Below are 27,212 nucleotides of genomic sequence, written 5' to 3'. Positions count from 1 at the left end.
AGCACTTATATTCTGGATGTTTTTACTTTGTTTAAAGCACTAGAAAACAAGTTTTACTGCTGGAGAAAACAAAACTGAAATATGTATCCATAAAATGTTTGTACTCTACTGGAATTGTTCTTATCAGGTTAGTTTCAGGGGTCCTGGCACTGTACAAGAATAGAATGAGAAAGTTTTACGTAGCCCAGTGTGCTTTGAGGTAAGTTTCTCACTGTTACCCATTATTAAATGTTTGTAGAAACTAAATGAGAGCACGAGTGTATTTAAAACTACACTGTATTTAAGCTGCTGTGTATTTAAAATGTACCTCTGTACTCGGCACTGGTGAGGCCGCACCTCGAATACTGTGTTCAGTTTCGGGCCCCTCACTACAGGAAAGACGTTGCGTTGCTGGAACATGTCCAGAGGAGAGCAACAAAGCTGGTGAGGGGTCTGGAGCATGAGTCTTACAAGGAGCGGCTGAGGGAACTGGGGTTGTTCAGGCTGGAGAAGAGGAGGCTGAGGGGAGACCTGATCGCCCTCTACAGCTGCCTGACAGGAGGCTGTAGGGAGGTGGGAGTTGGCCTCCCTGGTAAGGGGCGATAGGACGAGGGGAAATGGTCTGAAGTTGCGCCAGGGCAGGTTTAGTTTGGACATTAGGAAAAATTTCTTCACAGAAGGGGTTGTCAGGCACTGGAATGGGCTGCCCAGGGAAGTGGTTGAGTCCCCATCCCTGGAGGTATTTAAAAGATTTGTGGATGTGTTGCTTAGGGACGTGGTTTAATGGTGGGATGGCAGGATTAGGTTAACAGTTGGACTTGATGACCTTAAAGATCTTTTCCAACCTAAATGATTCTATGATTTTTATGATTCTATTCTAAAAAGAAGGAAGAAAAAAAGTTGATAAAGAAGACTCTTTTTTTTGTCTTGAAAACAAAAAAATTGTCTAGAGGAAAATCCATAGGGAATGTGATGCCTTAAAGAGAATATTGCAAATATTTTTTGCTGTGGTTACATGATGTGATGTTTATGTAGAAGAGTATTACCTTCTGTTTGTTCCTTTTGAATGATTGCTGCAGATGGCTTTTCTCCCATCTCCAATGCTTGATAAAGTCTCCCCTTCCCTCCTCCTCATCTCCCACCCCACAATTTCCTTAGTACTGTGAATTACAGGCTCATCATGCAAGCATGGCGTGTGTAGATAATATAAGCATTGAGATGTTCAATGTTCATTTTTAGAAACAAGAATGAATGAGACATTTCCCACTCTGAGGGCCTCATGTAAAGCACACCAAAGTCACTTGGCTCAAGTCCAGAGTTTCATTTAAAAATGGGTATTCTAAAACTTATCTTGATACTTAAACTTTTAGTCATTCTTGCCTGCTTATCTTCTGAATTTTTTTCCCCCTTATGTGCCACTTGTTCTTTTTTGGTCTCTTCCTTCATAACCATGTTTTGTTCAAGTCTTTGTCAGTACTTGTGGCATACAAATGTATGTTAACAAGATTCTAGGTAGGTTTATATGTTCATTTTATTATTGAAAGGGTGTTTGGGTTCATGGATGAGCTTGATCTTAACAGCCTTGTAAACTCTATTTGCAGCATATTATGTGAGTCACTGTGATGGGAAGGGGGAAAAAAAAAAACAGAGGAAGAGGAGGACTGGCTCCTTCAGGGTTTATCTAGTCAAGGCTAAACTATGACTTTAAAAACAAGAAGTATTAGCCTGTATTTTTGAAAATTCTTCAGCTTCCAACTAAGCTTTGCTCTAAACCATGTGTTTAAGTAGAACTCACCATAACTACATTAGGTTTAACTTCTATATCCGTTTGTCCTAACTGAAACTGAAGTCTTTAAATGTTGAAACATAGGTACATATTTCATCTGACTGCATCTTCTAGCAATTTAGTTACCAGAATTAGTTTAAATGTGAATACTGTGTAGGTCTACTTACAGGAGAAAAGCCACGGCACTTCTACCTTTTGCAATAGTGGTTTGACTACTGTAATATGACACAGGTAGTTGGTGTGCAGCCTTCCGATAGCCAAGTGCTAAGATTTTGCCTGATGATAACATGACTTACCATTTCTTTCCTGTCAGTATGGCTATGCTTTTTACACAAATAATTTATAAAAAGTACATAGCTTGCTCAGCATTTGATATTTAACAGATTGTTGTTACTCTTAGAGATGCAGTCAGTGACTCTGAGCATGTTCCTATTCTCTTGCAGTGAAAGTGAAATAATTTGCTTAAATCTTTTCTTCTTTATGCTTGCTGTGAATTGGTCAATCATCTTTGTCTTGCCTTCTATGCTATCTCCTACATCTAAAAATAATAATGAAAGTTTGTGTTGTGCAGTTTTCTTTTACATACATGAACACACACAAAAATTAAACTTAAATACACATTCTTGCAGAAAATCTTGTGGGAAGGCTTTTTTTCTGTGAAACCTGCCAAATCAGAGATTCTTGTCCCAGCCAAAAAAAAAAAAAAAAAATTTCAAACAACTGTTTGAAAGGAACCTATCCTAGCAACATAGACCAAACACTTCTTGTATAAAAACTGTTATCTAGTACTGGCATCTTTCTGTTGTAACTTTGAAATGGGAAGATCTGATCTATTTAGAAATAGTCCACTGTTCCTGTGAGCAGCATTTATTTACAACCAGTGCTGTGGGAAGAATCTCTGTTCTCCTGCCTCCTCTCTACCCCGTGCTTTGTAGTTGTGTAGTTGCAGCATATTTGTCAAACTTTTCTTCAGAGCAGTAAATTTCTTAAGCCTGCAACCATCCTGTTTTCCCTCAGCAAGACTTTGCAGCTTTCTGTGTTTGTTTAGAAGTAGACAGAATTGACAACTGGATATCGTAATTCACACCAGTGAAGTTGGCAATGCTAGGGAGCCTGTGTAACATAGGATCAGCAATTGCAGCTGGTGGGTGCAGCTTGATTCTTGTATATCTCCATACACTTTAGCTGTTGTTGAGAAAGTAAGTATGTAGAAGGTATTTTTAAAAAAACAAACACAAAACTACAGAGCTCAGGATGCTAAGAACGGTGCACAATGGGCAGATAAATTACTGTTGGTTTTTCCCCCCCCCCTTGATTTTTGTAGGATTCTGCTTTTTGGAGCATTGCACATAAATTTTTGGCCATGTAAATAAGAGGTGATCTTGAAACATGGTTTGTGATCGTTTGTATAGCTCATAACTATACTGACAATTCAACTCTAATTTATGATCTGCTGATTGCAATGGGCAAACTAAACCTGTACTCTTATTTCAAGTTACTTTTTATATGTAACTCAGTGTTGACTTACGCTGGTCCTAAATAGTATTCACTTCCTCAGACTGCTGTTTTTCAGATGCTGTAAAGTAGCACAGGAAGAGGAAGAGAAAGAGATTCTCCGATAAAGAAAAAGAGAAAACATAACCATTAATCGAGAGATGGCCTTCAATTAAGTGTCTTCTACCACCAGATTAGGTCTACATTTGCTGGTCTTTGGGTCATGCTTCAGGGCCTGTATTTCCCTAAGAAAAGGGAAAATCGGGTGAATATCGATGTTAATCGTCATTGACGTGGGTGGAATAGCCCTTTCAGTACAATGTTGTTATTTTTTAAACAAATTCTAATCACCAACTTAATTGAAAAGAAATAGACCCCTTATCCTATGCCTGTGTTTTATCCAGATGGTCAATCCATCTGCATTCTCCACTTACTTGAGGAGAGCACAGTGACATATCCTTCCTACCCCACTTCAGGGGATGAGGCTTTTCAGTAGAAAAGTGTTTCTAGTAGCTCTTTATTCACGTCCCACAAAAGGAGGAGAGCGGTGCACCTTGTATCCCTTCTGCATGGCCTTTCTGCCCCAGTCCTCTGGCTGAGGATCCTTGGAGCTACCGATGTTGCTGATTTTCAGGACTGCCTAAGTAAAGCTTTCCTTTATGTAGCTGTGGCACATCATATTGTGTTCAGCTAGTTCACAGAAGTACAAATGGACACCTACTCATAATACAATAATTAGTTGATAGGCAAGATGTGACTTCTTATTCTGAAGCATTTCTTCCTTAGGCAGTTGTACTATGCATGATTTTGCATAGAAGTTGTTTTTTGGTGGTTTTTTTAAGGCTGGGGTTTTCTTTCTTTGAATGGAAGCTGGATGTGCACGATTGCTGGTTCTGCCTTCTGAACTTTTTGTGGACTAGGTAGATGCTGGAGATGGAAACAATTAATGCATAGGGCTGGTTGTAGCTCTCTTCCCCTCCCAGCTGAGTGATTACCCTCCCTGCAAACTGATCCTCCTCCGGCATGGCACCTCTTGCAATCTATGCAGTGGTTCAGCGGCGAGGAAGGAAGAGGTCAGAGGATGCTTCAAGCAGATGATTCTTCAGTTTGATGTCTAGGGCTTACTTGTTGTTATGGGAAAGTCAGTCCATGGCAGTTGGACTTATTTAATTAAATGACTGTAGCTGCTGTGTAACATGCTGAGGTCAAAGTGGATTTAGGACAATTAAGTTACATTTCCTGTTTGTCCTTAGCCAATGTGTTCTCTTGCAGTTAGCTGGGGCATTGAAATAGAGCTTGCGCAGATCTGAAAAAGTAACATTTATCCTAAAGCTAAAATAAAGGCAAACTGTGTTCTCCATAAGAAATATAGTCCTACCGTGTCAGTTCAGAAGTGCAATCTGGTCCAGTATGCTTTTTCCCAAGAACAGCTAGAGAAAAGTCTAGGAGTAGGGTAGTCACAGAATGATACTTCCCAAGCACTTCTAACAATGTGCAACCTGGCTGGTTCTGGAAAAACGTATTTCCTAATTGTGGCAGACCTGAAGTAGGTTAAAGTACAAAGCCTGCTTTGATACACAATTGCATATGGGCTGATGTCAAAATCCAAGAGGAAACAAGGGCCACCAGAACATGTTTCTCAAAGAGACAAAGGACTAAGTTACTCAGTTTGTAGGTAGTGACACTTCCTGAATATTAGTTTTTTGTAGTGTCTGTTGCCTTTCCTAAAAGGCAGTAACTAGTGTTTCTAAGGAGACATTTTGTTACCCATTTTGACAGAGAATCTGGAAGAAACTGGTCAAATTAATGTAGCTTGTTAACTAAACCAGAAATAGAGGATGATAAGGATTGGATTATTTAAAAAAAGTTAATCTATCTTGCATTTTTTCCCCTCGAGCCAGTTGTTTGGGGTTTTTTGTTTTGGTTTTTTTTGTGGGTTTTTGTTTTTTGTTTTTTTTTTTTTTTTTAAATGGGGTGGGGGAAGAGAGAGCTGCTCACTGTCTGAATTTGTAGGACTCTGCTTGCCAGTGTTGAGATGTGTATTGTTTGAAGTTTCCTGTTCTTGGAGCAAACATAATGTCTGGGATCTGCCAGGGATACTTACGGGATATGCATAGCAAGTCTCTTGATGAGGCACTTCAATGCACTGAAACCCTCAAAGTGCACTAGTAACTTCTCAGCCATGTAGGAGCAAGAACCTGTAGTCTCCTCCCGGTTTTCTCCTCCCTCTCTTGCCTTCAAGTGGCAGGAATAGTTTTGGCCTCCTCTGCCTCTGGTGGTAAAAGTTGGTAGGCCAAATAAAACTTGAATCTGGATAAACTGCACTTAAAACCAAACCATCCCCCTCCCTGTGCCTGGCTTGTGTTACAAGCAATCACTCTGCTCATGATGATCCAATGGTACTATTGTGAATGGGTAATATTTAATTCTTTTATGTATACAATAGCTTTTCTGAAAATTACTAGCTGCGTACCAGTTTCACACCTTTCTCGGAAAATAAAGCACACATTTTCAGAACTAGGTTTAAAAACCCTATGGTAATAGAAGCAAGAGTTGGAAAAGGAAAAATAGTCTTTCATTTCTGGGAGTGAATATGAAACCAGTTAGTGTAAATAGCAGGGAAAGCCTGTTCACATTAATTCTATCTGCCTGTGGTGTTCTCTTCTCAGTGAGCAAAACAGAATAAGGTTATTGTATAGTAATTTAAAAACAGTATTCCTGTCTGGGTTGTTTTTTGTTTGAATTTTTAAAATTTATTTTTATTCCTTGATTTGTGTCCAGATAAGGTGCTCCTGTACAGACTGTACTCTGGGTTGGCAATTTTCCATGTTGATGTGTATAAAGAGCTTGATTATGAGAACTGGAAATGATACAGTGTAATGAGTCACGTATATGTAGGAAAGAGTTGTTCTCATAAGATACAGTCCTGTGGAGGTGTCTAAAGCAGCTATGGATGTTCCAGTCAACCACAGATTTGTAAACCTTTAAGAAGATAAGCAAGCACAGGAACTGTGAACTGTTTTGACTCCCTTCCCTTCTCAAGTGCTTTGGTTACAAATAAACTGTCTAGGTTTTTTTAAAGAGTCATTGGTTATTCCTACAGTTCTGCTTATAAGGTACTGACTCGAAATTGGGTTGGCTGGTATAATCTCTGGAAATAGATAGAATTGTTACTTTTAATTTTTTACCAAGAGAGAGAGAGGGGTAGCCTTACGCCTGTGAGGTGAGATACATGGGAAGAGACCAGAAGTGTTAAATTAAGCAGTGGCCCCAGCATAGTAACCGTGTCAGTGGTAGTACATCTATTGCTGAAACATTCTGGTCCTTTGTATCTCAAGAAACACCACAAACTGGCTGAGATGGGACTGTCTGTATTAGCACTCAGAAAGCTGACAAGTGAAAATACAGAGCATGGGATAGTCCTAACACTTTGAAATAAAATTTAAAAATGCTTCACAGGTACTGTACTGATTGGTTTCTCTTGCTGTTATCCTCAAACGAGAATTTGCTTCTGTATCAATGATTTTTATTTCTTCCAATAGCTTATTAAGAACAGTGTGGTTAGAGTAGTTTTTGCTAAGTATGATCTCTTTTATAGTCTCTCCATTAAGGAGGATAATTGGGGGAACAAAACAACTAGTCAAACCTTTGCCTCCCACCCCAAATAAGAAGCATTATCAGTTTGAGGCGAGGGGGTGGTATGTGTGTGGCCATGGTAGACCTGGAGTCTAATGTTACCTTAGGCTATTTTAGGTTTGTTCTGCTTACCTATGTGCCATGCTGAATATTGCCAGATATGCCTGTTAACATATGTGATTGATCTGTATCTTTTTAATCCTTCAAAACACCTTCAAGACTTTCTTATATTTAAAGTGTCCTAGGTCTTCTTGGGCTACCAACTTTGTTTATTACTTATTCTAATCCAGGCTGATTCTTTAGATAATCCTGTCTGTCTCAGTAGACCATGAGAACATGGCATACTGAAAGTGAGGATAAGCTCACAAAAGAATCTGATGAACTACAGTTGTTCATACAGATGTCTGTCTGATCCCAGCTTCAGGTACGTGGCTTATTCTGAGTACAAACTAGACATCTAGAGTGTCTGTTTTACGAGCAGGCAGCTTCCTCTTTTGGCTGATAATTTACAAAATGTATATCCCCAAAGGATACATTTATATTACTTACCATAATCTGGAAGGGGCTTTACTCAACAGTCTGGCTAGATTAAACTCATGCATTTGTTCATGTTTGTAAGGATACTTTTGCAATGCTACTACATCAGTCATCGTGCTTAAACACTTCTGGTTATATACATAATGTGCTGGTAACTCAAATTCTGTCAGAATCTGAATCAAGAGGTGTGTGCTGTTGGGCAGTCCCCTTGTGGAAGACAAGTTCCAAAGTAGCTTCAGATTTTCCAGCTTGAATTGGTGATGGCAAATCAGAGTACCACGGGGCAAGGATGCTGCTGGTGCTTGCTTAGCATAAGGGAATGGCTCCTGAAGTCCTTCATTAGCTGTGGTAGTGTTTTGCTGGAAGACAGTATTGCCCCACTGTTATCATGGAGAAACTAACACTTTGTATTGAAGCTTGGAAGTACAATACTAAGTTACATAAGTGTTTAATGTCTTTGTATTTCCATCTTCCTGCCTATGGGTGTGCACATAAGTGGCAATTGTACCCCTGTGTTACACACTGACAGTACTGAGCTTTGCAGGGAATAAAAGTACAGATCAGAAAAATTAAAAGCCAATTAATGGTTTGTGTTAGCACAGAAACAGATTTACCATGGATGTGACTTAAAAATTAGAAGTGATAAAGTCGGGATTGATTTCTTGAGCTCTCTCTTCCTGCAAGATAAGGAACTTTATGTAAGTAACAAGCATAGTTTGACGTAGTCTCAGAAAATAGGTGTCAGGTGCAGCTGGGAAGATACCCTGACATAGTTCTGCAATAAAAAGAAAACTGTAAGGATGCCTTAGTATCTTGCATGGTAACAATTAACCTAGATTTATAGTAGTATTACAGGTAGCCAGTAAGGAAGGAATATGCTAAGACATAGCAGAATATGTTGCCAAATGCAGTTAGGGAAATGTTTCCAGTATTAGTATGCATAGTTAAAGTAGATTAAAGAGCATCTGAGAGATTATGTGGGAATTGTGGTATATCTACAGAAGAATTTATCAGGGAGTGAGTCTCATGCCATCCCGTCTCCCCACAATATTTTGTATAAGTAATGCAGATGTTAGTTATTTGCATTGTTTCTCTTTCTTCTGTCAAACCATAATTATGTAGTGGTTGCTCTTGCAGTGGAAGCTGTTGTAAGAATCAGCTGGTATGTTTATTTCACTACTGTTACTTGGTGTTCTCATCATCGAATCTAGGCTGAAGCTCTTCTGCTTATACTGGAATTGAGCAGGATTGATAGAAGCTATGCCTAAGGCATGGCCACCACCCTCTTATGTTCTCCTTGAATAAAACCTTGCCTGTCTGGTCCCCCTTCTTGTTTTGCAGTGCTTCGACTCTAAGTTTTGGGGGTCAGAAACATATACTTTAAAAATTTGTGTGGAGAACGATAGAACGAAGCCCTGATAGGATGAATTCTCAGGAGTGTTGAAATATCTGTAGTCAATAACAATCTGAAGAATAATGATAAAGCTTTTGAGTTGTTTGCACTTTCTACTTCACTTCTCTACTTCTTTTCTTACTATTAAGGTGGCCTTCCATACAGCTTAGGGCCACATCTTTCTGGGTAATATACAAACTGCCCTGATAATATGCTACTTGGCCTGTAGAGTTTGTTGCCAAACACAAGATAAGTAAGAGTAAAAATTTCGTAAGTTTTAAGGAAGAGGATATGAAATACAAAGAGAGTAGGTTGTTGTGGCTTGTATCAAATCTCAAAAGTATATTTTTTGAGGTCATTACTTTGATTTGGTATGTCATGTTGTCTTTATTCATAATCTAGCTTTATACATTTTATAGGTAACATACATGGATCCAAGTAATTTCATATCTGGGGCTTGGATTTAGACATCTAAAAACTCAATTATCTAGCCAGTGCCAGAGCAAGTTTTGTATGAGCTATGTTCAGTGCTGTACTGTTCAAATAAGCATTCAATCAGATCCAGAGCTGCTTAGGGACATGGTTTAGTGGTTAGATGGCAGTGTTAGGTTAACAGCTGAACTTGACGATCTTAAAGGTCTTTTCCAACCTAAATGATCCTATGATTCTATAAACTGGTTTTGACACTGTTTCCCACAGCCTTCTCCTGGACAAACCGGCAAGATAAAGATTGGATAGGTGGCCTGTGAGATAGGTAGGAAACTGGCCACACTCAGAGGGTAGTCATCAATGTTTTTTACTCAGGCTGGCGGCCTGTCACAAGTGGGGTCCCCCAGGGATCAATACTGGACCTTACAATGTTCAACACCTTTATAAATGATCTGGACGATGGGATTGAGAGCACTGTCACCATGTTTGCTGGTGACACCAAACTGGGTGGTGAGGTGGACAAGTCAGAAGGGTGAGCCATCTTAGAGAGACCTGGACAGGCTGGAGGAATGGGCTAGCAAGAACAGTACGAAGCTTAAAAAAGATAAATGAGAAGTCCTGCACCTGGGATGGAATAACCAAAGAGCCCAGTACAGGATAGGATCTGTGAGGCTGGGGAGCAGCCTTGCTGAAGGGGACCTGGTGGGACCTGGTGGACAATAAACTGAACATGAGTCAGCAGTGTGCTGCTGCATCAGCGAAGGCAAATGAGATCCTGGGCTGCATCCACAGGGGCATTATTAGCCGAGATAGGGATGTGATCATCCCACTCTACTTAGTGATTGTCAGGCAGCACCTGGAGTGCTGTGTCCAGTTCTGGTCCCCAAAATTCAAGAAAGATGTGGATGGACTGGAGAAGGTCCCAAGAGGGGCCAACCAAGATGATCAAAGGGCTGGAGAACCTGCTCTGTGAGGAAAGACTGAAGGAATTCAGGCTTTTCTCCCTGGAGAGGAGAATGCTCAGGGGGAACCTCATCACAGGATTCTAGTACTGAAAAGGTGGCTGCAAAGAGGATTGAAGCTCTCTCTTCACAAGGAGCCATGTGGAAAAAGACAAGGGACAATGGGTACAAGTTGCACCAGGAGAGGTTTCATCTCAATATAAGAAAGGATTTTTTTACAGTGAGAACAATCATTCACAGGAACAACTTCCCCAGGGATGTGGTAGAGTCCCCATCACTGGAGGTTTTCAAGATGCAGTTGGACAGAGTGCTCGACAATCTCACCTAGGCTCCCTCTCCCATGAAAGGCTGGACCAGATGATCTTTTGAGGTCCGTTCCGACCTGGGCTGTTTGATGATTTTGTGATTGTTTCTATGATTAAATTGTTCTTTTACCTTGCATTTTAACGAGAGTCAATCTTTCTTCCTCTTCTGTCCGTTCTGTGCCTTTCTAAGTAGAGCCTACCTCAACTTGGATCAGCGTTGCTGCAGTTCCTACCCATGAAGTCAGTGTGCAACAGATGGCCAGCCCAGGAGGACTGTAGTCAGCCTATTGCTTTTTCTGGGTTGAAGTGGACCTCCATGCAAACTTTTGAATCAGTAGCCTAGTCTGAGCAGTACTGACAGTGGGCCTGGTGTGTTGCTCAGTCATTTAACTTCATTTCCTAGCCATAACTTTCTTTGAAACAACAACAGTTCTTTTTCATAAATGAAGCTGTGAAGAACAAAGTGAAGAAAAGAAGAAATAAATCAAAAAAAAAAAAAACCCCAAACAAACCAGGGAGTGCAATTCAGAGGGCAACATCTACAAATCATTGGGTTTCTTCCCCACTAGATCTGGAGATCAGTTTCAATTCTTAATTCCCAGTTTTCGTAGATCTGTTTAGAATACTGATACTATGCCATGAACTGTGGCAATGCTAGAAAATTTTTAAAAAGACTGCTTGTTCCACTAGAAGCTGTGATCTGGCTCTGTTCCAATACAAGTCTTGTTACTTGTCCTGAGACACACAGTTAGAATGACGTGTCTGTCTTAATTACTTGAAATATAGTTCACTAATTACTTGATGTTGGTTCTAGTTTGGCAATGAGAAATGGCTTTTTGATATACATTTAGTTGATTCAAAGCATGGGAGGTGGCTTAGCTGTTCACTTCAGGTACAAAACCAGAGTTATCTAGGCTTTACTGATTAAAGGAAACTTTTATCTATATGCTGAGTCTTTATATACAGTAAATTACAGCTGTATGGAATGAAATCTTACATCATCTCTCATAGGTACGCTATCCAGTACTGCAGGCTGAGCAGACCCAGGAATTTAATTTAATTGTTAATGGTAGGTTTAATACTTAGCACATGCTGGAAATGCCAGGAAATAATTGGTGTCTCAGTTCATGGGAGTGTTTATCATTTAGATGGCCCTCACATAAACTATAAACAGTCTAAACACTAATGCTGGAAAGACCAATTTAAATCAGTAATTAATGCTAGTCTATACTTAGCTCTTCCTTGTGTTTCCCATGAGTGCAATTTCACAGTGATAGCAGTAGGAATGAGCACTGCTGGTGGAAAGGCACTGGAAATCTCTCTTTTCTTTCTTTTTTTTTTTTTTTTTTTAAAATTTAAAATTAGAATACAATATTATCTGTAGAAAGTCTTGTATGACAGAAATAACTATAGCATTTCAGCTGTACTTGGACTCTTGTTGCTTCGGTGTGTATATAGTACTGAATCGGTGCTAGTGCTGCTATGGGGAAGCGGCTAAAGAATATGGTGCACTGCTCTACATTGGCTCACGAGATACTCCAAAAAGTCTGTATGCAATGGATGTGGATGTCATCATTGCTAGTAGCTGGATTTGAAGTGGCCCTTGTGATCTGTTTCCATCCAAATAAAACCAGGGGCTGATATTAATGTCTGGTTATTGGTGAGATAAGATACTTCATGTTCGAGGGATTACAATATTGTTTGGCTGCTGTGATTGGTTGGGTATTTTATATATTAGATAATAATTATGTACAGAAAGGTAATATAAATGTAGTAAGTATATTGGTTCATTTAATGCACTAAGCTATCTCACCTTCTAGGTCACTGCTTTGTGCTCGTATAGGAAATCATCAAGTATTTGAGAAACTAATGCTTTTAATCAGCACTTACTTCACTTACTCTGAGAGGGCTTTTTACATGTAATTCACTGAACCCATTGGCTCTAAGATATTTTGAAGCCCTGTCTGTGTTCTTGGTACTCACACTGATAACAGGCAGTCCCAGGGCTAAATGAATTTATAACCTTATAGAAGGTATATGTCACCTCTGTAGGAAAGCAGTTTAGCTGTATCCGCTTCCATCTAGAACAGAGAACTGGGACACCATCAAGTCTGGTGCAGTTTCAGTGCATCTTATAGTGTTCCTTCTGTCCTCTTCAACATTTCTTTTTCTCTCATTCCTGGAGGTGCTGGTTGCCACAGCACTTTGTTTTCCTTTCTAGCTATGTGACTGACTTGCTGTAGCTATACCACAAGGGTCATGGCTTCCACCTCTGAGAAACTGTTATGCTCCAGAGTTTATTTATTGCAGATTTTATGTTCCACAAAGATTTAGGAAATAATGCTTTTTACAATACTGTGTATAGCAACACCCACGTTCTTCTTTCCTGTAAGTAGCAATGACAGCTGGACTCTGCTGAGATGGCTCATAGGTCCCAACAAGCCCTGCGTGAGAGCTGGGGCCAGGCAGCGTGCATGCAAGGTCTGGGCATTAGCAATCTATAGGCTGGGACCACTATTACCAAGGAGCCCGTCCAAGTTTCATTGCTGCCACCTACTGAAACTAGAGCTTTCCACCTCATTGAGCAGACTAGTGGGAAGCATAGTTTTGCAGATGAGATCTGAAATGCCACATCACTAAAAATAATAATAAAAAATGCACCCCCGCTCCCTTTAAATGAGGACTTCCAAAATGTATGTTTGTTTAGTTAGAATCATAGAATACCAGGTTGGAAGGGACAGCAAGGACCATCTGGTCCAACCTTCTAATAATCTTATTTCCCTCTTTCTATCATGGCCTCCTTTCAATATTTAAATATTTAGGGTAGGCTGGCATAAAGCATAAAGTTACTTGAAGTTCAGCTTCCTGTGCAGCTTTAGTTGTCCTAACTAATACTCTTTCTGTAGCTTTTAATTCTTTCCCTGCTAACTTTTTGGAACATGTCGCTGATACAGCTCTGCCTAGTATCTTCTGTTTTCTGAGCAGTTACATATGAATGTGTTTAGCTTTTCTGTGTTGTCTTTAATAAAAAAAAAAATGATGCTCCTTCTCTGGGATAATGGAAACATCTCTATGTACTTCAGAAAACCCTTGTCATTATTTCATATTTTTGGAGGAAGTGTGTCTTTTTATTTTAAATACTCCTTAGCTGCTTAGTGACTTTGCTTGACAAGATCTTGCTTGCTAAACTTGATTTGAAAACTGTTTATTAAAAAAAAAAACCAAAAACCAAACCACCAAACTATTTTCTAGTACTGGTTAAATGCTTTTGAAATTCCGCGGTTCACTACACACTTTTGGTCAGAAGACAAAACATTTATTCCTATAACTAATTTAACACATACTCACAGAATAAAAAAACCCCACAGCCTACTTTGATATGTTATATATAGGACTGACTGGGCAGCAATGAAATACGAGAATTTGTACGGTGGCCTTAATGACCAATTCTTTTTATTTTTATATTTTCTCTAAGGTTTGTATGATTTTACACTTGTTTAAAAAATGTCTTTTCCCCTTCCCCTCTTAAAGGTAGAGACCTGTGGGTTCTTGTTCTGGGAAGGTTTCCAACACATCATAAGATTGGCATTCCAGAGTTCAAGTATGTTGCTAATATGCATGGGGATGAGGTACGTTTCAACTTTTACAATGTTGTTTATGGCAAATACATTTATCAGAGATTTAGAGTGAACTTCTCTCAGGTGTGTGCTACTTAATGTTAAGGTTTTATGAGGTAATATGAGGTATGACAATACCTCAAAGAAGACCTACTACATGTGTATTTCTTGAGGAATTTCAAGAATAAAGGTCTCTTGTTTTGATGGAAGGGCTCTAGGAGACCTTACATCACGATGAAGACTCCTACACTTAAGACCTCTCTTAAGTAGAGAGCTTTGTCTTCTCCACATGAATAAACCCAGAGGCTTTAACTTTCCCAGCAATGAGTCAGATGCGGTAGTTTGCTTGTACATTGTTATTGCCTAGGCATGAAGTATGACTGATAGAACTCTTCAAATGTGTCCTAAGATTGAATAACAATTGCTGCGAAGCACCAAAGACTAATTTTAGAAAGAAAACGTATCTTGGGAACCTTAAGCTAGGAATACCTAGATTCACCTGAGATAACACAGTGAGTACAAAAAAAAAAAAAGTGATTTCAGGCTTAACATGCTGTGGAAAGAATGCCCACTTATTAAAGGAGGATTATATATATATACATAAAAGAGATGATAATAGTGATTGTGTGTCTTCCTGGTGTAGTACATGAATCTGGAACAGAAAGACTCAAAGCTTCACTCTTCTCTATCATCTTTTCTTGCTTTCTATTATTTCCCTTATTCTTTAGCTTTACCTGCTTTTACTAGTCATGTTCAGGATAAGCTTAATCTACACTATATTTCTATGCAGTCTTTAATGTGAAGGGTAAATAATTTAACAGGAAAATGGCAAAATTTATATTTTTTTATATATATATGCTAGACTGTGATTCCCAAAACTAAGAAAAATAGATGTATTAGGAAGTGTATCCTGTGTAAAGTGTAACATATCATAAGCTGTTGCTATTACCAATACTGTGTGTGAGCACTTGCACGCCTACAGGCACTTGTGACATTACGTGCCAAGCGTTTTCCCCAAGTTAGACTAGTTTCACCTTGTTTGACAGTGGCTATGCTCAAAGTGCTGCTGGGAGTCTGAGTACTTTGGAATTTAACTCTGTGGGAGGAAGCTGATTCATGGTTTCAAATGGGTACATGCGTTACTGGATGCCCAAGACAGGGTTTGCAATTTCTGAAACCTGATGCGTGTCAGCAGGGTAGTCCAGGGTGCCTAGGAATTGCAGTTCCATGTGACAATCCTTGCAGACTGCTGAAGGGAATTGCAAACCTATGGCTACAGATGGCCCAGCTTTGGTGGGAAAGAGATGGAGGGCAGGATATGACCTCATGCAGAACAGCCTGGCTCTCAAACCCAGTATTGCAGGACTGCAGAAGGCCACTCCTCCTATGGAAACCTCCGCAGTGAAGCACTCCTGCCATTATCACTGCCCAGCTGGCTATGCACAAGGAACTTTGACCATGGAGACACACACTGTTTGCGTATCCACAGGGTCAGGAATTGCTGGAGATCAGGCAACCTGGATCACTGCCTAGGATCTAAATTTTTATATTGACTTTGTGAGGAAATGAGGCAAGGCTTTTTTTTTTTTTTTTTTTTTTTTAAGTATCTGGCACTATATCTGAGTTTGAGCAGGGCTGAGCCTTGAGCTGCCTAGGTACCACATAGCACTAAGTGCCATGCTGCATTCTAGCTTGTTCATTTACACCAAGCATGCACCTAGGGAAGATTCTGGAAATAGACCTATTCCTCCTTTTCAGGCCCTCATGATGATCTTTGCTTTATGGGTTTTTTTGTGTACAGATATAAGGCACAGTTGGTGTTTGTTTTTCCTATCTGACCATAAATGTATTTCAGATGGCAGGAAATGAATTCCTCATATAGAGAAGCATCAGAGAACTTGAATTATTTTTTTCCCATAATATAAGATTCTGCTGGACTAGTCACTGGGGAAAGATTCAACTACCCCTATAATACATTAAGCAGATAAGTTTTGCTCTAACTGTATGACAAGCTTCAACTTGTGTTCCGCAGTCTTTCATAACTTAAAATTGCAGGATAATGGCTTCATTGATCTAGGCAGGTCTCTTGTGGCTCTGTAATGATTTCCATAAATGGTACAAAGTGAGAAAAGTTCTGTTCTCAAGTGTTATTTGGTGATGCTGCCCTTCTAACCTGTCATGATCACACAAATGACATTTTTCTTTTTTGACTCAGTTGACTGGCTGCTCCTAAAACCTAACAGTTGGGGGGGGAGCCTGGATTGCACGTGTGCAGGCTTCTCACATGTGCTGCTGGAAGAAAACCTAGGTTATTTGGAGAGCTGCCCAACAGGGAAGTTCTAATAAAATAATGTGAGTACACAAATGAATGGAAGCTGCATTTCACTATCAAAATGCTACTATAAAAAAAGGCTTTTTTTTTTTTTTCTTACCACCAGGCTGGGCAAAAAGAGTTGTGTCCACATACTGTACAATATGCTATAAGGAATTTTCAGCACATATTCCCTATGTCCGTTGTACTGTGCAATATAGTATGGAAGTGGTGTGGCAAGGAAACAAATAAGAGAATAAAAAAAAGAAATTTTATTGTATAGTGAACTGTTTTGCACCTGGCTTCAGTATTAGCTGATGTGATGTAAAAGTCAGAAGCACCAGAGATTTCAAAATTGAAAGCAATCAAATCTATTTGCTAACCTCAGTCTTTAAAAAAGCTGCGTGCTGCTGAGATCTCTGTTAACATGGGTAGGGCTGCTGCCTCAGCCCAGTTATCTTCTTCCTCCTCTTTACTCCCACTCTTCTGAGTAGGAAAAGAAAAAGTGATCCATTTCTCAACCAGGTGAAGCCTGCGCTGGGAAGCGTGAAGCTTGTGGAATTTGTCTAGGTGGTAACATCTCATGCCAGTTACTAGTTCAAAAGCAGGCCTCATGTTGCCATTTCATTCAGTGGTAAACCAAGGAACTGTGATTTCCTGTCACACATCGGCGGCTCTCATGTTTCTACAGTGATTACTGCTGTAGAAATGAATGGATATGTGACAAACTGTGTTTGCCACATTGGTGTAGTTTAGTGAAGAAGGACAAACATGGTCGGGCGTGTTGCAGCTGCACATAATAGTGCTGTACAAGTGTTAAAAAAAGAATGTCTTGTAAGTGTGGCATTTGTGGTAAACCAAGATGGACTATCAGTTTCTCTGCTGTAACTTCGTTTCTGTGGGCAGGGCCGTGCCTGGTGTACTGCACTAGGCCTGTAGAACAGTCAGGGCTGGAGCAAGGAGACTGGCAAGACCGTGTTGCTCTGAAACAGGTCCTACCTGATGGTTTGGCTCTTTCTTTCAACATAGTTCAACTCAAAAACCAGGCCATGTTTAAGGAAAGAATTTTAATCATAAAAATGGGCAGAGTCCATCCACCCATAGTCCCCTGGTATTAGGTCTCTGTCATGTGGTAATAAAAATGTTTTAAAAACAGGGGTGCTGCAGTACAGTGTTACAGTGCAGGAGCAATTGGAGCTAACCTTAATCTTTTAACTAGATGCGCTAGGGTTTCTTGAGTATAAGCCCTTCAGCAGCTGAGCAGGGTGCTGACCCAGCCACGCCAGAAGCCATAGTCAGCAAGTTTAAGGGGTACATCTACAGAAATGGCAGGCAGTCACACCCTTTCCTACAGTGCTGATACACCCTGACACGTATATGCTTCTTCATTCAGCACTTCCCCTGAGGATCACTGAAAGCCTTCCCTGCTGACTCTCTCCCTTTGGGGCATGCAAGGAAACTGGCAGCTGAAAGTGAACAGAGAAACTTAATGTCTGTGTCCCTAGAGGTGGGAGAAAGGGTTTTCCTTTGTTATTGTGTCACCCCTGTCTGAGCTACAGCAAAACAATGCACCTGACCATTGCCCTTGGGATGCTGCAATTAAAACCAATATTTGTCATGTCTTCTCAAAGCCCCAGAGCAGGTAAAGGCTGTCCCCTGCTCTCTACATCTTTGAATTAGACTAGAGACAGGTTAAGGTGCCTGTCCTTGACTTTACTGCCAGCTGCCTACCTCACTGTGTCTAGATCCCTTAGTTGAAGCTCTAAAGTAAAAATAAAAGTCTCTTAGCTTTTCTCCACAGGTACAGCTGACCTCTCTACTAACAGGGTAAATCTTGGCTGGGCAGGAGATGCCTTCCAAGGGCTTGCTCAAAACTTGAGCTATACTTTCCCAGAAACAAAAACCATTTTTCTCCCCTCAAACAACTCCAGATGTACTTTCTCAAGAAATGTAGGGTACTCTAGACCAAAATAAAACCACCCCTCTCTCACTCCAGCAAAACAGTGTGGTAATAAATACACTCTTCCCCCACCAAGGAATGATCTAAGTACCAAGCTCCTGTGATGGAGATTAGCTGAATTGTTTAATGTACTAAGTACTTGGGTACAGCAATAACTACACAAGGTATCCTGTAAAAAATAGGGTTAGTTTTAAAAACACTGTACGTGTAAATAAGTCTGGGTTTAACTCTTAAGTGCAAAGAATGTCATCTATGAAAAGCTGTTCCTCTTTCATTCTTTATAAACATTGTCCTTTTCTGCCACCTTCTCTTGCTGCTTTTCTTTTTTCTTATTCCTGTTCCTGCTTCTCTGCCCTTTCTTTTCTGGAGGTCTTTTTGTCAGGCACTGAAGAGAAGCACAGTAGGAGCAGAGGTACTTTCCCAGTTCTTCCAAAGAGCAGTCCAGTCTTGTCTGTAGTTTAGCTATCTCTGTGGTAGGGCTGTTCTTGTTGCTTGTGAATCTGCTAGCTCCCAAGATGTCTATCACCCAGAGCTGGAACTGAGCTGCCTGTTCAAGACAGGTTCTGTTGCATCCCTTCTTAAGTATCACAAAGTAAATTTATCAAACCTGCAGAGCAGTCTGCTTTCATGTACTCGGGTGTTGTTTTGGAAGCTACTGTCAATGGCAGTACCTTTTCCCCCCTTGTCAAAGACCATTTACTGGGGTGTCTAGAAAAAGAACCACTTGGTAATTGGGACAGTATATGCATTTGTGTAACACGGCTTCCCCTAGTGGATTATGGGGTGGTGGTTTGCAGGAGACCATCAGGAGCTGGCGGGCAAGGGTTAGAAAACTTGGGAACAAATCTGCTGGGGGGCAGGGTGGGAAGAGATCCTCCTTTTTCCCCTGTACAAAGAGCATGGTAGAGTTGCTCAAGTACCACTCAGAGATCATGACTGCCTTCAAGTATGACCTCAATACCCAGAGCAGGATTTGCCATTTAAAATGCACCCATGTGAAAATTTAACAAGGTATTAGTGCAGCAAATAGCTGTGGAGAAATATTCCTTTTCCCTGCCTGACTTCACCTGCCTTTTGCCTTAGCCTGTACCAGTCTGAAAGCAAGGAGATGTTTATCTGTGACACCAGGTTCATCCAGTAATGCCAGTCCATGTTCCTCACTTTAGAGAAAAAAAAAAAATTAATTCTCTGCAGTATTTCCACTTTAGTAATGCAAGACTCATTCTAAAAGATACTGAGAAGCTGTAGTTCTGAACTGGAGCCTGCAGTGATTTACCAGGCTTTGTTCTTGGAGATAAAATAGAGATAAATTATCTCCAGAGCACATCTAGTTGCAAGTCTTGATTTGTTCCCATCCCAGCCAGGGCTTAGGAACCCTACAGCGCCCTTGAGGCATGGGTCACAGTGCTAGCGAAAGTGCTCTGGAAAGTATCATCCAGTGAAGGCTGTATTAGTGATTTCTGGGGTAGAATAGGATTGTTCTCAACTCACTGGAGCTGGAACTTGCCCCTATTTTGCCTGAAATCTGACAGAGTAGACCAAAGGGAGATGTCCAGCTTTCACAACCTATACAACCTTAAATGAACAAAAATATGTATTTAGCTTTTTCTCTGCCACTGCCTTTCCTTGATCCAAAGTCTGCATCCAGATATCCTTCCATCTCTTTTTCTAAGGATTAATATATACCTGTTTGGTTTCCCCAATGCGTTCACGTGTTCATGGCATTAAAACAAAGCAATGTAGCAGAGAATATAACAGAAGTGTCTATGGGGCTTCTCTTGATCCTGTGTTAAATTTGACTTCCAATAAAAGGGGATCAACAAGAAAAAAATCCTGCTCTCTAGCACACTGGAAAACATGGAAGGTGTCTCTTTCCTTTCTGCTGAACCATCGTAGCCAAGTGGTGATGCACAGCACTGACGCTGACGTGCCAGGCCCAGGGTCCCTCGGGCATCAGCACAGAGCTGACTCTGCAGTGCAGCTGAGATAATGCAGCGGTGCCTTTCCAAGCCCCAGTGATCTTTAACAGGCAGCCTATGCAGTTACCGTTTTTGACAAGGCTATGCCTTACCCATGCAGGATTTAAGCAGTGCAGCTGACACAGTCAGTTTCCCACTACAGAAAAACCTCTGGTTGATCTGGGTTTAAAACCCTTGCGAAAACCTTCCACTCGCTCCTTTTATCTATTAAATTACTTTAAATATATTTAGGGGGAAGCATAAAACAAAACAGTGTTGACCAGAATGCTCTTGTGTGCCTTTTATGTCTGTGTATTCCAGTAAGAAAAACCTGTAAGTGCAAGGTGGTGGGTCTTTTTTTTTTTTTTTTTTTTCCTTCTTCTTCCATAACAGACTTAAAATTAAATATATGCTTCTTTATACAGACTGTTGGGAGAGAAATCCTGCTCCATTTGATAGACTTCCTTGTGACCAGCTATAGACGTGACCCAATTATTACCCGGTTACTCAGTAATACCCGGATTCATATCATGCCAACGATGAATCCTGATGGATTTGAAGCTACAAAAGTGCCTGACTGTTACTACACACGAGGAAGGTAAGGGTGGCTTAGGAGGGTGGGAGTAGGTAAAGGAAACAGGTGGGGAGTAGTCATTGCATATAACTAAGAGGCTGAATCATACTTGGTGCAGAGGATAGCCTAGAGGATGTGTTAGGGCTAATTTTGGCCGGTGCTGTTCTAAAGACGCACTGTTACAGCATAGAGTTTTTGGAAGACTGAGTCAAACTGGTGTTTATGTGTGGTGCGGCTACAGAAAATTGGTCAGAATGGTGTAATGACCTAACCTATTCGGCAGGAGACCCAGATTGCAAATAGAAACACAATAACCTATTTAGACCTCTAGGGTGCTATAAAAACAGAAGAAAAACTCCACCCACAGGGATCTATTTCAGTTGGAGAACTCTGTAACCCTTGTTAATGAGAAAAAGGTGTGCCTGAGCTTGTTGAATGGACTTTTGAAAGGTGTTTAAAGATCGTGTTGAATGTAGATCTAGTAAGAGGGAGGAGTTAGGCAAGCAGAGCTAGCTGTAATGGGTGCTGTGCCAATAGTAGTGCTAGGAAAAAAACTTATGCAGAAGAAAATGTAACCTAGCATTGCATCCTGTGCTACTTTTGCGTTCTTTAATGTAACTATTGGAGAGACCAAACAGGGGAGGAAAAGTTTAACAAGCTAGAAGAGGGAAGGAGAATGGGGCAAAATGCCAAAGGGACAAAGTTAGAATGTGCAGAAAAAGCAAACCCATGAGCTAGAAGTTCTCTTGGATCACTGGCCATGGCAACATCGGAAGCAAGTGAAAAGGTAGTTTAGTTCTGTAGGTGACCAGTGTAGGCCCTCCTTCTTATTAGGAAAGAAATTTATTCCTCAGCAAATAGGTAAGACTTTTATGGAGGGTGGTATTTTTTTTATCCCCTCACTGTCAAATAGACAGTTTAACAATTAATACAGCTGACATTAAATACCCTCTCTACTCCCTGCACTGACCCGCCTGAGTGAAAAAGATAGAAAGTGTTTGCACAGGCTGGACCTTCAGGTACAGGGGGACGAGAATATATCCTGTGTTTGAGTCAGATTTTTTGCTCTGTGTCCAGCAGTACAAGGGACACAGCCACCCAGTAGTTACCTTTGTCTTCTATACAGGTGTGAAAAACACATACAGAAGGACAACAATCTCCTTGTCTGGCTTAGGTTTTTCCAATTCATGCATGTGTAGGTGTGTACCTGCCATACAAGTGTTAAATATTATTCACTGTTTCCTCCTGAAATACAATAGAATTGTTTTATTGTGTCCTCTGAACATTCCAGTGCTGCCAGAAAGCAAACTGAAGTCCATCTTCTTAATGCTTGAGAGGGTTTGCAGTGGGCATCTTGCCTGTTTCCTGAAGACACTAGCACACCACAGATCTTAAGTACTGGGAGGGTGGTGACGTGGAAGCGTCTGTAGGCGAAACAGTAACGGGAACGTCTTCTCTCTTTCTAAGGTACAATAAGAATGGAGAAGATCTGAACAGAAATTTTCCTGATGCCTTTGAAAATAACAGCGCTACTATTCAGCCAGAGACTCAAGCAGTAATGAACTGGATAAAAAATGAAACATTTGTTCTTTCGGCGAACTTGCATGGGGGTGCCCTGGTTGCCAGTTACACTTTTGACAATGGTAACCCAGGTAAGCTAGTAACAAACTCTCTTCTCCACAGCTGATTTGGTTTAGGAACTTTAGCTGTGCCAAAGCAAAATCTATAAGGATTTCTGCAGGGGTTTTCCAGCTTTGGAGCTGGGATAGGCAGACTTTGATAAGCCCCATAGAAATGCACTGCTTGATGTGGCTCTTTGGGAGGTGTTTATCCTGTGTGTGAGCCAGCACTCTGTCTCACCAGTAACGACAGTTGGGTGACGGCTATCTTTATCCTGCAGTTACTGGCTCTTTGAACGGCTATAGCAGGTCTCCAGATGATGATGTCTTTATTCACCTGGCAAAAACCTATTCCTTCAACCATGCCAGCATGTACAAGGGGACTGGGTGTGACAACAGACAAACCTTCCCAGAAGGCATTACCAATGGCTATTCTTGGTACCAGCTAGAAGGTAAGAATGTCAGTGATATTTTTTTCAGCTGCTTTCAGGTATGATGTTCTCACTTTCTCCTGCCATCTTTGGTGATGAAAGGGCTGTGATTTTGCCCAGAGTAAGCCAACGCATTTATGGGGATTCTCTGAGCAGGACGTGGGTGTTCGCAGACTCTCCCACTCAGCGGCTACCGAAGTGAGCGCGGCAGTCCCTGCTCTCCGGCTGCCTCTGTGCCCTTTCTCAAGGCCTGCATAGCTGTATAGCGTACACACACGCACGCACTGGTGTGGTACCAAGGTCTTGTCCTTTCAGAAAGAAAAGCAATCTCCTGTTCATATACCAGCCTTTTTTTTAATGTTTGATTACTGAAATAAATGTTTTCATTACTGTTTATGTGTAGCCAAATAGAATATGGGTCCTGTGGACCGTGGCACTGCGTGTTGTTTTCACAGTCTGAATTCAAAGCCTTGAAAGGCTCTGAGGATGGCTTTGGCAGTGGCAAACGCTATGCCAGCCTGTGAATTTATCTGCCCCTATTTAGCTGGGAGTGCTTGAATGAATTTAAGTCAAAGACTCACTCTTCCTCAGCCATAATAATCATCATTCCCAAAACACCACTGCTTTAGGAAACCACACCCTACATGCAACTGGAGTAACTAAGCTGGTTTTCCGCAGGATGCAGTAAATACAAGTGTGGCATTGAGGAATAATTTATCTGATTCACTTTTCTGACAGGTGTGATACAAGTACCAACATTTTAACTCTCCTGTTTTTCTTCTAGCTTGAACTTGGTGCTTCTTTGCAGCTGAACACTGTTTTATTTCATTTTTAAGGTGGAATGCAAGATTACAACTATGTCTGGGGACAGTGTTTTGAAATTACATTGGAGCTGTCCTGCTGTAAATACCCTCCAGCAGACCAGTTGGAAAAGTTCTGGAGAGACAACAAAGTTGCTCTGATCGAATACATAAAACAAGTAAAGCGCTGCAAGGCCAGGGATGGGTAAGGGAGGCGAGCTGACGGGTGTGTCATCTGTGGGGCGACCGGCACCGCTACAGGGGCGCAAGGGGCTTAAAATGTGCTGGGGCAGGAGCAAGGGACAGGTCCCTGGGGTCGTCTGACCGTACAGCCCCCCGCAGGGAGCCTGCCTGCGGGAGTCCTGAGCAGCCTTGGGGCAGGCAGTTATTTCAGCGGTCTCTAAATGTGTGTGTGTGTGTGCGCACATGGACCATGTTTTATGGGTCTTTGCTGCTTGGATTTGGTATTTTTTAAGGCTTTCCTAGGTGTGATCTTGACTTCACAGCTGAGGGAGAGAGCGAGCTGCTGCTTAGTGAAGCGGTGCTTTACAATGAGTTGAGGGGTTTGCATAACTCTGTTGCTTATCTTGCATTTTGTTGCCCAGAATGTCTGACTGCTGTTTTATCTTCGCTTAATGCCAGTGCTGCCTTGAAGGTGGTGCGTGAGAATTCAGGAAAACTGCCTCACAAGCAGACACTGTTGGTATTCTGCCATTGGGAAGTACTAGATAAGACGCTGACTTGTTTTAAATTTAAAAAAAAAAAAAAAAGGGGGGGGGCAAAACCACTCCCAAACCATTACTGAAGATTGAAGCCCTTCAGTGAAAGACACGTACAGTAAGTAAATATGATGCTTTCAGCAAGTGGGATTTAGAGGCAGAGCTCACAGTGCTGCTTTTGAACTTAATGTGAGGGTAAACTATTACCACCAACAAAGGATTTTCTATTTTAATTCCCTGAGTTAAGAGAGAAGTGACTGGTGATATCAGATGTGCTTGAAATCACTGAAATAGCCTTTGAGTGCATCCAGCAACAGTCTGCCTTTCCCGGAGAAGGCAGCTCACCACGCTTACAGGCTGTGATCTTTTCTCCGCTCTCCCTTTTTCGTAGGCGTCAAGGGTCAAGTTACGGATAAGAACGGGAATCCTATTCCCAATGCCATCGTGGAAGCCAAAGGAAGGCCTCATGTCTGCCCCTACAGGACAAACGAACAAGGAGAGTACTTTCTTCTCCTTTTGCCTGGGACATATGTGATCAACGTAAGTGTGCGGCCTTACTGAATTATTGTTTCTAATTCATAGAGTTCCTGAGCACAGCGAGGCTGCATCCTTGCAGACAAATAAGCTGAACTTGCCCGAGTTCAGGAACTGTAAAGAGTCCTTAGCAGATTTAAAAGAAATTAGTATCTTAAAACATGAGTCAGCAGAAAGGAAATCTTTTTGATACCATAAACTCTCGAGTCCCTGGAGTGTCTGAGATTAGCACTCATCTGACCCGGATGGTGGAGCCAGCTGGGGCGAGTGTCTGGACCATGGTGACAGCAGCTTGAGGTGTCTGAAACAAAGGGCAGAGCTCTCGAAGGGTGAGGAGGTGGAGGCTGGGAGCCACGGAGCCCCAGGCAGGCACAGGCCGACACCCCCCTCGGTCGGTGACAGTTACTTCCGTGGGTCAAAACGGCTTCTCTGCGGAGGCTGCCAGCAGCCGGTATCAGAGAACATCCACGCAGCACGGGCTCTGCCTGCTGCCAGCCAAGGGCTTACGCTGAAGCGTAATTGCGGGAGTCCCTCTCTTGTGCGGCGCGTGGTGCACCCCTATCATAAGTAAATAAGTAAATAAATATTCTGTTTTCATCTCGGGCTTTTGGGGGGTTTAGTCTTACTGCTGTAATGTGAAAAACTTGCCTCTTCTCCTCATTCCGCGTTCCTAAACTCGCGTTTAGAACACTGTTCCTATACGTTGAAAGGGTAAATGAGCACCTTAGATAATGACTGTTTCACAGCTGAACTCCATCTTTCAAACCGAGTAAGAAACCTTTCGGCTTTGCTCCTAGGCTACTGTACCGGGATACAAATCGATGCTGAAGACGCTGGAAATACCCGACAACACCGGTAACTTCAGTGCTCTGAAACACGACTTCTCTTTCTCAGAAGTCTCCATCAGATCAAGCGCTGCTTCCTGTCCCAAAACGCCCCTCTACCAGCAGCTCGAGCGGGATTCAGCCGCAGTAAAACCAACTCTACAGATCTCGGTGTTGATGACGGTTATGCTTGTCATTTTCCATTAAAGTCAGGAACGATGTGACACGGCAAGGCAAAATCTCCCTGCACAAACGTGGCTTTTCCGACAAGGAATTGTATATGCAAAAGGATGTTTTTACATACCAAATTCTTAAATTTACAATTATGTTTATTGTATTTTGTAAAACACTGGCTTGACAATCAAATGTTTAATTGTAATAGACTTATCATATTTTTCTACGTAAGTGTTTTAGTCTAAAGAAATTCTGTACAGCCTATGGAGATAACTAAAATTTTGATGCAGAAAGTACAAACAGGTGCTGAAAAGTTTGCCTGACTTCAAAAAAGTCAAGGATTGTACCGCAACAGTTTCATGCAAACTCGGGTTCCTCGTTGAGCTGACAGCCACACAACTGTAAGCAATTAGCCCCATCCTAATGTGTTGTAATAAAACCACTGCTATAAATGAGGAATGGCATTTTTTACATACGCTCGTTCTCACCTTGACAGAGGAGACTGCTCAGGGCTGACAGGAGGTAAAGGCCAGCAACAGGGACGCTTTGCAAGACACAAAGGTGGATGCTGGGAGCTGGACAACAACCCCTGCCATCAGGCAAAGGAGAGTAACTCGGGGCTCCGAAAACTCCGTTCTACTGAGACAAAGCTGTTTGAAACAACATAGAAATGGCCACCCACGGCTTAACACCGCTGCTGTCACCCCCTTCTTTTTTTTTTCTTTTTTTTAAACCAAATTTGGTGGAGAACAGAGCCACATGCAAGTCAGAAATTTTTAATCTAAATAGTTTTAGCAATGGCTTTAGAGCGTTTTAAGCGTGCATCACAGCCCCGCCACCCCTGCCCTCCTTGGGCCGTGTCCAGCACGCACAGCAGCCAGAAGCTGGTGGGCACGTTTGGCCAGGCACAACCCAGGCCCTCTCCGAGGGGGCTTCAGCAACAGCCGCACCACCCCTGCTCCCCCAGCTGGGCCTGCTGCACACAGAGTGAGCCGAGTCCTGCGCCGGGCCAGCTGCGGGTCTTTTTCAGTGCCTTCTGAAGCTGCCCAGGAAACACAAAATTTATCAAGAGAAGCCAGTTAGTACCACCTCCTGTGCTGGTTTGAAAATTTTCCTAAGCACTCTCGAAAGTAATCACAAGAGATTCTCTTTGGAAAATCAATCTTCTCC

At 41.6% G+C, this 27,212-nt stretch overlaps 1 protein-coding gene across 1 annotated transcript in view; it reads left to right on the top strand.

Annotated features, from left to right (window-relative positions):
- Positions 1–26,075, top strand: part of CPM (carboxypeptidase M) — a 31,946-nt gene extending 5,871 nt beyond the window's left edge. The window contains exons 2-8 of the mRNA XM_009646303.2: positions 14,053–14,150; positions 20,793–20,965; positions 22,409–22,593; positions 22,842–23,012; positions 23,828–23,977; positions 24,899–25,050; positions 25,842–26,075. Of these exons, the coding sequence (XP_009644598.1) occupies positions 14,136–14,150; positions 20,793–20,965; positions 22,409–22,593; positions 22,842–23,012; positions 23,828–23,977; positions 24,899–25,050; positions 25,842–26,075 (1,080 nt within the window). The 5' untranslated portion in view covers positions 14,053–14,135. The remainder of the gene's footprint in view (positions 1–14,052; positions 14,151–20,792; positions 20,966–22,408; positions 22,594–22,841; positions 23,013–23,827; positions 23,978–24,898; positions 25,051–25,841) is intronic.
- The last annotated feature ends 1,137 nt before the right edge of the window (positions 26,076–27,212 follow it).

This window comes from Egretta garzetta, unplaced genomic scaffold (assembly GCF_000687185.1).
Source record: "Egretta garzetta isolate BGI_Z169 unplaced genomic scaffold, ASM68718v1 scaffold68, whole genome shotgun sequence".
Lineage (NCBI taxonomy): Eukaryota > Metazoa > Chordata > Aves > Pelecaniformes > Ardeidae > Egretta > Egretta garzetta.
The sequence above is the reverse complement of the archived record's forward strand: the minus strand, read 5'-3'. Positions and strand labels throughout refer to the sequence as shown.